General features: G+C 63.4%; 1 protein-coding gene across 1 annotated transcript in view; it reads right to left on the bottom strand.

Annotated features, from left to right (window-relative positions):
- Nucleotides 1-8,778, bottom strand: part of LHX6 (LIM homeobox 6) — a 17,105-nt gene extending 8,327 nt beyond the window's left edge. Inside the window, 6 exon segments of the mRNA XM_038156447.1 lie at nucleotides 1,727-1,947; nucleotides 7,358-7,479; nucleotides 7,556-7,738; nucleotides 8,037-8,177; nucleotides 8,705-8,748; nucleotides 8,751-8,778. Coding sequence (XP_038012375.1) covers nucleotides 1,727-1,947; nucleotides 7,358-7,479; nucleotides 7,556-7,738; nucleotides 8,037-8,177; nucleotides 8,705-8,748; nucleotides 8,751-8,778 — 739 coding nt within the window.
- Between the last annotated feature and the right edge of the window lie 1,413 nt (nucleotides 8,779-10,191).

The following is a 10,191-nucleotide window of genomic DNA, read 5'->3' on the forward strand; positions in this document are numbered from 1 at the left end:
CTGCCTCCATCAGTCCTTTCATTTGCTCAGAGCATTTCAACAGGCTCCTTGCTCCTTTCCCCAGCCCCAAACTGTCCCAACACCCTGACCTTCCTCTTCCTCCTGGGTCCCAGAGCAGCAGCAGGAGCAGCACCGTCCCCAGGGCCTTGGGGAGCCCATGCACGAGCAGCAGCCACACTAAGGGGACACTCCAGGGGGACACTGACCTCCCCCTCCCCGGCCCCGTGTGGGGGCCAGCCCAGCCGTGCTCACGCTGCTGTGCAGCCTCAGAGGGGGTGCCCAGAGCCTGGCTGCTCACGGGGCCCTGCTGCAGCCCGTGCCACGCCTGGCTGCTCGGGCAGCGGAGGGGAAGCTCCGGGGAAGGAGGGGCGAGCGAGGATGGTGGGGGAGGGCAGCGAGCGGGGCTGGCGCTCGCCCCGCTCCCAGGATGCGCCTGCACAGCCCGGCCATCGCTCCACAAGCTGGACCAGGCTGTGATTGTCTTGGCTTGAGTTGAAGGACTTTCTCATATAGTTTGACTTGTTCTTTTCGGATGATGAATGGGACTCTGACTTCAGCAACATCTGTTTATTTTTCTTGTATGTAAAACCTCATGTGCAGAAGAAATTGCTGGGTAATTACTGGAGGGGGGAGTGTGGCCCTGCGACTCCACAGCAACTAGAGCTCTCCGAAGTGATCCCACCCCCTTCTCAAAACCCCTTGGACACAGGTAGTGACACCTGACACTCACCAGGTGCCCCAGCACTGCCCAACACTGGTGCTCAGCCCACACCTGCAGGTTGTTCTGAGCAGCAGCAGCAGCAGCAAACCCACCATCCCAGCCCTCAGCCAGGGCAACAGCTCTGCAGGACTCCCCGGTGCCAGACCCTGCTGTCCTCACACCATTCTGCCCCCCCAGGACACGTGGCTTCTCCCCCTCCATCCTTGCTCCCCATCACCTCCCTCACGCCCCGCAGCAGCTGACCAGATGGACCAACACGTCACAAGCCACGTCCTAAGCTGGGACCCTCCCAGCCCAACTGGGCACTCTGTTCCCATCCTCTTTCTCAAACACAGCAAACTGAACCATATCATTTTCCTGTCAGGTTGTTAATGGTTTCCACATGCTGCATGGGCCGGGACATGGCGCGTCACTCCCTGTGCCCACCGTGTGCTGAAGCACTCTCCACCACAGAGCAGGCCCTGGCACTGCCCGGCCTCGCTGAGCACCACTCTGGAGTAACCCCACAAATCTGTTCCTCTGAGCATCTCTCGGGGCACTGCCGTGCAGGAGGCTGGGGAAGGGACAGGAGCTGCAGTGCCGTGTGACCCCGGTGTCACCGGCTCGGCTGTGGCACAGCGCTGTCCAGCTGGGAGTGGCACAACCCCAGAGGGGCAGGGTGGGTGGAAAATGGTGGGAAGGTTTTGTCCAATTGCCAATTCCACCTTCTACATTCGTGACTCACAGCCTCAAATCCCAGCGCCTTCCTCACGCTCTGCACTCCGGGCTGTGCAGGACCAGGCACTTGTCCCTGGCGCTGCCCACGGCACACAGGGGCTGCCAGCACATTGGCCACCCCATGAGCCCTCCGCCCACCCAGAGCCTTGTGCTCAAGCCCCCCAGGACCATCCATCACCCCTTTTTGGCTATGATAGAACCAACCCCCACACCCTGTGCTAAGGGTGGGGGGCACAGTGACACCCCGCGCATCCCCGGGGCGAGGCCGTGGCCACGGGTGCTCCGTACCGTTCTCTGCCGCGCGCTTGAGGTTCTCGATCATGGTGTCGTAGTGGATCCGGCACAGCACCTTCTCCTCCACCAGGCCGAACTCCTCGCCCGTGGAGAGCTGCCGCTTGCAGGAGAAGCAGGCGAAGCAGGCCAGGTGGTAGGCGTTGCCCCGCGCCCGCCGCACCCAGTCGCTGGCGTAGATCTGCCTGCCACAGCGGGCACACTTGGTACCGAAGCGGCTGCGGAGGAGAAGAGACAGGTGAGGGCAGGAAGAGAGGGCAGGAAGGGAAGGCAGGCAGGGGAAGGCAGGGGAAGGCAGGAAGGGAGGGCAGGCAGCACCACGCCAGGCTGCAGGTGCTGCTGCCGACCCCGTTGCTCACCCCGACACCCCAGCTCCCACAAGACCCGTGCATGCAGAGGTGCAGGGGGCTGCCCCGCCATGCCCGTGCCGTGGCAGCAGCGTGGGCAGCAGTGGGTGTAGCTCGCTGCAGCCCTGTGGCGCCAGAGGCGGCCGAGGGGCCGAGGTGACGCAGCGCCGTGAATCCGCTTCCAAGCCCGTGGGTTTTTTATTTTGATAACAGCCAGTGTGACACTCGGATGGAAACTGTGTCAGAGCCGGTTCTCTCCCGCTGCCATAAATCAAACCATGTGTGTGCTCCTCACACGTACGGGCGCACACATCTGCTTTTTCCCCCGTGGAGGAGGTCTCCTCACTGTGAGAGGGTGATCGTGCTGGAGTGAGCTTTGCTGGAAGGTAGCTCAGCACAGTCAAGAGGCAGCAAGGCAGCCACGATCCTCTCACCAGGTGATTGTGTGAAAACCCCCGTTCCTGCCAGGATGCTGATGGTCAAGGGCAGGTGATTCACAGGGAGCAGCAGATGTGGCCCCCGTGGCCCTGAATCCCCAGGTCAGTGTCTGACATGAGGTGCCGGGCAGGTTTGATGTCTGCATTTCAGCATTATGGCTGCTTAAAATAATAAATGCAATGACCTGCACTGAGAGCATCAGGAGAGAAGGAAGCATCTCCTCTGCCACCCCAGAGGTGATACTGGCTCCAACACAGTCAATGCACTTCCCCACATAGCCCCAGCCCACTGCCACTGTCACCTCAAGCTCCCGAGGGCTCCTGCCAGCCCCTCACACAGTGGGAAGCGGAGCCCCTGGCAGCCCTGCCCGGGCAGCTGCAGCATCTCTCAGTGCAGGAGCAAAACACCGGCAAGAAACGACCACAGCAAGTGACAGGAGAGACCCCACGGCGCAAACCCTCCGGTTCAGTGGCCAGAGCAGCCCCAAGCTCTGCAGACAGGCAGAGACAGAGCTCAGGCCAGGCCACCAGGGCCAGTGTGCTGCCCCTGCCCGACCCCACAGCGAGGAACTGCTGCCCACCGTGGGCCCAGCAAATGTGGAAATACTGTCCTGCGCTGGGATTACTAATAGCAAAACTATTTGGGAGGAAAAGAAGGGTCTAAATTTCTCAGCCTGACCATAGCTGACCAAAAAAGAAGAAAAAAAAAGAGGACATTTCTGTGCTGAAATTATACAGAGACTTAGCTAAGAGACTTCACTAATTTACTTCAGATGGGAACATTGTAAACTGACTTTGTGCCAGCTCGTTTATATAAACGCACAAACAAAAGAACTGTATTAATTTTTTATTTAGAAATAAAGATCATTCCTGTAAATTGAATTACTTTGAACAATGTGCTATGTAAACAGTCGTACTTGCTGAGCAGTATCAAGCGAGGGGCAGGCGCACGGAGCTAGTGGCACGTGGTGGTCGCCGCTCCCCCTCCAAGCCCGGCCAGGGGGAGCACAGCACGGGCATGGGGAAACTGAGGCACCACACAGACAACGTCTCACATCCCCCTCACACCTCAGCTGGGGTCTGGGGAGACACCCAGGCATCTCCTGAGGAGCGGGCAGGACCCCCAGGCTGGCAGCAGCGCCCAGGAGCCGGGCAGGGTTTGCTGAAAGGTGCGGGGCTCGTGTGGCTGTGGCAGCAGCACTGGCAGAGGCTGGTGCCACTGTCCCTGCAGGGCCACGCCATGAGCAGGACCTGCAGAGAGGCTGAGGCTCAGCACAGCACGGGCACGGGGCTGCACAGCCTGCAGCAGCAGCAGCACTGACGCTGTGCCTGCGGCTCTCGGCCAGCTCCCGGCTGTGGCACCGCTGCAGCCATCAGAGACAGGGCTGGGACAGGCACCAGCACCCACTGTCACCCCACACAGGTGACACTGCAGGGACCACCGCTGCCAGGGGCACAGGAACGGGGAGAGAAATGCCTGCAAGGATTCTGCCCCGACCACCACCACTGCAAATAACCACTCAAACGCAATGCAAGATTTAGCTCACTGAGCTCGCAGGGCGGTGAGAGCCCAAAGAGCCCCAGGAAAGGGGCTCCACAGGACTCCTGTCACCTGCCTGGCAGGGACAGGGATGGAGACGGGGATAGGGCCAAGGTGTAGCAAGAGACACAAAGCCAGAGCATTTGTCCAAGGCCAGAACCGTGGCACAAGCCGGAGCATCACCAAACGGTAACAGAGCCGTGGATGGGCTCATGCCCTGCATGCACGGTTTGTGGTCAGGTGAGCAGATCCTATCCCCAAAGGTTAATTCTGGGAGATGGAAACTGACTACAACATTACCAGGAAAGACTCATCCCAGAGAGACTCATCCCAGGAAGACTCATCCCACCTCCCCCAGGGGCGGCCGCATCATCTGGGGCGCAGGAAGGCAGAGGCGGGAGGACGCCCTGGTGCATCCTGTCTCTCCCACGCCACTTGTCCCCAGGTGCCACAGCTCCCTCAGCCCTCCGGTCCATCCCTGCCTGTGGGGACAGGGCAAGGGGCACCCAGCCCCAGGGCCACACACAGCTGTCCCCTCCTGGGTCCTGTCCCCTTCTGCAGGAAGCCTCCAGCCCGGCCCTCAGAGCCAGCTGCAGCTCAGCTCTGCCCAGCCCCAGAGCACAGCAGCAGCCATGCCTCAGCGAGGACCTTCACGCTGAGCCACCGCGATGCCCGAGCAGGAGCATCATCCTGGAGGGACACAACCTCTGGGATGAAGGCCACCTGAGCCACGGCCAGGCCAGTGACCCCAAGGTCACACGCTTGCAGCCTGCCCACCGAGGTCACAGCAGGGCACAGCAGGAATCACACCAGGATCACGCTGGGCCTCCATGGGAGCTTGGCTGTGAGCTGCCCTTGCACGGCTGGGAACACAGTGTTCTGCTCAATGAGCTCCAATTTTAATTTGGTTCTCCTTGGAGCGCCGGAGCCTTAGATGCCAAATGTAATTATTTGACAAGACACAGGAAACAGCAGCATTTGCTTAAAAACGCACACGAGGCCATGGAGTCACGGCAGAGCCAGCACCTACACAGCCCCTCATGGGGACAGAGAAGGGACACTGGCACAGAGCAGGCCGAACCACACTCCCCCTGGGCAGTGGGGCTGTGACATGACAGCCCCGTGCCTGACAGCCTTCATCCTCATCATCCCCCATCAGCCGTGTCGGAGGAATGCGGAGCATCCGTGAGACCCGTGCAGAGCATCTCACTGCCCCTTCCGCCCGCCTCCACTCCAAGGACCACACGCCTCAGGATGGCTTTGCTTTAAAAAAAAAACCCACATTTAATCTGCCTCGAATAATAAATACAATTTTCAAAATCCATCCCGAGGATCGGGTTTAGCCCGTGCCACGCACCAGGTTCCACTGGCTGGAGTCAACAAGATGCCAGCCAGGATGCCCCCAGGGCTGGGTGGGTGCAGGAGGTGGCCGAGAGGATGGACAGAGAGCCGAGTTTGCCAGGGGTAGCGGGAGGGACCCCAGCCCCGCTGAGCGGCTCCCGGCCGCGCACCGGCACCGACGGCGGCGGCTCAGCCCGGCGGGCTCTGCCGCGGGAGGCGGCGGGAGCGACCCCCGCCCACCTCCCCCGAGCACCGCACCGGGGCCGGCCCGGGGCTCGGCCGGGGACCGCAGCGATCCCCGCGGGGTCGGGGGCAGCGAGGCAGCTCCGCAGCCGCCGGGCTCCGAGCGCCGCCGCTGCCGCCGCTCAGAGATTCACCACAATAAAATTTAAAAATCTCTCAAAACCCGCACCTTTCTTTGCAAAAGACAAGTGCGGAGCCGGGATGGGAGCCCCCGCGCCCCCCGAACGGCTGCCGCAGGAACCGGGAGCGTCCTGCGGCGGCTTCCGCGATTTTCGTTTTATTTCCCCTGGCCCCGCCGGTACCGGCGGGCAGAGCCTGGCTGCTCGCAGCGGGGAAGGGGATCGGAGCTTCTCGGACGGGGGATCGTCAAACAGATTTATTTTAACATTGTTATTTGCCGTATTTGCTCAAAGGTCATTTCGAGATCCCGGCGCTGCTTTAAAACCGCCTTTGGAAAGGTACGCTCTTAAAAACAAACGAAAAAGAAACCAAAGATCAACGGCACCAGAACGGCGAGAAATGAATGGAAACGCTCAAAGTGCTCCAAAACAGCACCGCGGCCCCGGGACCCCCTTGTGCCTTTCTGTGCTGAGTGGGGAAAATTTCGCTGAAATCACCGAAAATTGCGGTTTGAAAATAATAACAATAATAATAACAGTAATAACAACAACAAAAAACCATCACAGGGCAGGACGCGGAGCACCGCAGCCTCGGGACTGACCCGCTTCTCCGAGCCCCGCACTCCCGGCGGCACCGCACCGAGCCCGGCGGGGGCAGGGGCTGAGCTGCGGAAAATCGGGCGATCGCAGACCCTTCAACAAAAAACACCGGAGGAATCTCTGAGGTGCCCCCCGAGCTCCCCTGCCCGCTGTCGTCGGGGCAGCCCCGAGCTCTGCCGCGGCCGGAGGATGCTCCGAGCCCCCCGCGCCCCGCCGGGGTCATTCCCATTTCCTGCCCGCCATTCCCCTTCCTCCCGGGTCAAACAGCATTCGCTCACCCTGGTAGGATGGGGAAAGTCAGAGCCGGGGTTCCAATGTTTAGTTAAACCCCGGCGAGGAGCTCAAAATACCCAGTCCCCGCGTGCGAGTCAAATTGGGGGAAAATTAGTGGTTTAAGGTAGAGAACAGAAAGCCTGTCGAAGCCAGAACATCCTCCCCGCGGGACAGGCTGTCCCGGGAATGCGGGTCCGGACCGAGCCCCAGGACCGCCGCCGAGCCCGGCCGGCCGCAGCTGCCGCCCGTCGTTCGTTTCCGTTCCGTAACGCGCTCCCGCCGCCGACGCTCCGGCCATGGCGGGCCCACAGCGCTGACAGGGGCTCCCCGAAAGCCGCCGGGCACCGCAGGCTGGCAGCACCTATTTCCCCTCCGGCAGGAGCCGGGACGAGGCCGTTCGAGCCCCTTTTCCCCGCCGCGGGGCCATCCCCGCCGCGCCGCACCCCCGGAGCCGGGCGCTGCCGCCGCCGAGCCGGGAGCAGCAGGGGCTCGGGGCGGCCCGCACAGCCCGGCCAGAGGGCAGGAATCCCTCCGGGCGGCTGTGCAGCTGCACCCCAAACTCCCTTCTTTCTTTTCTCTCCGTTTCCCGAGGGTCGCCTCCCACGCGGCTGCTCCAGAGAGCCCGGCGGGTTTTCCAAACCTTCCGAGCGGCAGCGCCCGAGCGGCCCCGACCCCGCGGCAGCCGGCGAGGGCTGAGCCCCCCGGAGCGGCCCCGGCCCGGTCCCTACCTGAAGTAGTCCATCTTGCAGAAGATCTCCTTGTTCTTGATGTAGCAGCTGTGCTGCTGGCGCAGCGAGGTGCGGCACACGGAGCACTCCAGGCACCGGACGTGCCAGATGAGGTTGTTCACCTGCGGCAGAGAAGGGGCTGAGACCCGGGGCCACCCGCCGCCCCCCGCCGCCCCCGCCGCCCTCCGCCCCGCTCACCTTCAGCAGGTACCGGTCGAGGATCTCCAGCCCGCAGCTGGAGCAGACGTTTTTGCCGGCCGACGGCGTGGAGGAGGAGGAGGATGGCGGGGAGCAGACGGACGGCGTGGAAGGGGTGCTGGGCGCTGAGCGGGCGTCCTCCTTCTCCAGGGCTCCAGGCAGAGGCTCCCCGTCGGGCTGCGACTGCGGGCAGAGCCGCCGCGGGGCCGTCAGCCGGGGCCCCGCCGTTCCCCGCAGCACCGCAGCGCAGCGTCCCGCCGCGTCCCCGCAGCCCTCGGCATCCCCGGCCCCGGCGGGTACGCACAAACCCCTGACATCCCCGGCGGGACCCCGTAATCCCCGGCGCCGCGCGTCCCCACAGCCCCCGGCCCAGCGGATCCCGGCGGGTCCCCAGAGCTCCCGGCACCCCCGGCCCAGCGCGGCCCCGCGTTCTCGGCCCGGCGGGTCCCGGCTGGAACCCGCATCCCCCGGCCCCGCTTACCATGGCTCGGGAGTGCGGGTCCAGGCAGCGGGCGCTCCCCTTGGGCAGCGGCTCCGGCGGCATCACCTTGATGGAGAGAGCGGGAGAGGGAGGCTGCGGCTCCATGCGCCGGGCGAGCGCGGGGCACCCTATATAAACCGCCTCAAAACAATAAATAAGAACTTTCTAGTGGCCATTTAAATCCTTTGCAACAAAAGCTGCGTCTCTTTAATGAAGCAATTTGAATGTGGATTGAATTCTCCCCCTGCCTGCACTTAACCCGGGCCTCTTGAAGTAATCGCTCGGTTCCCATGCGAGCCAAGGCGCTGAAAAACCCCCCAAACTACCTGCAATTAGAAATTGCCGTAAATGCCCGAGATAAGAGGTACCAGAGTGTCAATTCCGGCTGTCAATCAGGGAATCCATCAGGCCACCCAAAGAATTGCAAATTTGATTTTTTTAATGGTAGTAATTAAAAATCGAAATTCTTCCCCCTCTCCCTCCGCCGAGCACAAAACGCCCCAGAAAACGCCGGGATGGAAAAAATCCACCCCTCTGGCGCGGGAGGCAGCGAGCGGCCCCGGCCCCGGCCCGGCCCCAGCCCCGGGTACCGGCCGCCGCGGGGAGCCCGGCCCCGCTCCAGCCCCGCTCCCGGCCCCGACGGCAGCGGCGGCGGCGGCAGCGCTCACCTTGCCCGCCTGGGCGCCGGCCGGGGCGCGGCGGCCAGGCCCCGGGGCTGCCCGCCCCCATGGCTCCGGTGCATGGGGCGGGCGCGCCCCGCTCCGCCCGCCGCCGCCGCCGCGCTCCGTGCCCGCGGGCGGCGCGTCCCGCGGCCGCGGCAGGAAGGGCGGGGAGCCGGGCGGGGAACCGCGCCGGCCCCGCTCCCCCGCCGGGGGCGGCCGCGGGCCGGGCAGGAAACGGAGCCCCCCCGCCGCGCCCCGGGGGCCGCCCGCCCCGCCGGGCCCCGCTACCTGCGGCGGCGGCACCGGCGGCGGCACCGCCCGCGGGCGCGGCGGGGAGGGGGCGGCCCGGTCCGGCTCGTCCCGGTCCTCCCCCGCCGCTGCCCGCCCCGACGGGGCGCACGGTCCGGGCCGGCCCCGCAGCCCCCCTCCGATCGCGGCAGCGGGGATCGCGCCCACCGCCGCGGCGTCTGGCCGCCCGCCGCTGCCCGGGCTTCATTAGTAACCTGATAATTCCCCAGCAAAGCCCCGGCAGCGGTGCCACCGCCGGGTAATTGCAGGACGGTAACGTGAGCTGATGGCGGCCGGGGATGGATCCTCGCCGTTATTGATTGTGACAGCTAAATTGTTAACCGAGAGGGAAATCAGATGAAAGCCATTTTAGAATAAATACAAGGCATTAGGTTTAAACATCGAGGTTGCAGGAAAGCCCGAGAAACCCCCAGGAAACGGAACCCAAGGCCTGCCAGCTTGTCCTCCCCTGTCCCCAGCTCCACAGAGCCCGCGTGCAGGGGGACACAGACAAGTGCAGAGGCGAGATGCTGAGAAAGGACAATTTAAACCCTTCGTTCTCACTGGTGGGGTCTGAATTAGCTCTGGCTGCTCCAGGAGAAAGACGTAGGAGTTTTCATGGACGCAGCCACGATAGCTGTCTGTCCCCCCACGCAGCAGCGGCCGAGGCAGGGCCGTGTGGGGTTTGTTTGCATCCCCAGAGCGATGCTGGGCTTGGCAGCCATGGCTCGGTACCACGCAGCCAAGCAGATGCTTGTGCTGCTCTCACGATTACAGACCCAGCTCTCCAGACCCTGCAACGCCAGAGCAGGCTCAGGAATGGGGTGACTCCAGCCCAGCTTCAGCTCTTCTCCAGCCCTCGGAATAAGTCTTGGCTCTGCAGGGTCAGTCTCCAGCTCTCACTGCCTGCTGAGAGCAGGCAGATCTCACACGTGCATCTTGCACCAGGATCAGGGCCTGGGCAGTGACTGGGGAAGGCAAAGCACTGCAGCTGACAGGTATCAGCCCCGAGCCCACCCCTGTCCTCACCCCCATGTGCTCCCTCCTCCAGCCCTGGAGTTTGTACGAGGCAGCAACAAGGTGGCAGCGTGTCAAGCAGCAGCTCGGCCAGAATCCCAGAATTTGGGGTTGGGAATGTTCTGTGCTCCCAGAGTGAAGATTCTGTGCTGTCCCAAGCGAGGGACTGTCACCGCAGGCAGAATGGT

The sequence above is a fragment of the Motacilla alba genome, chromosome 17 (assembly GCF_015832195.1).
Source record: "Motacilla alba alba isolate MOTALB_02 chromosome 17, Motacilla_alba_V1.0_pri, whole genome shotgun sequence".
In the NCBI taxonomy this organism is placed as follows: domain Eukaryota; kingdom Metazoa; phylum Chordata; class Aves; order Passeriformes; family Motacillidae; genus Motacilla; species Motacilla alba.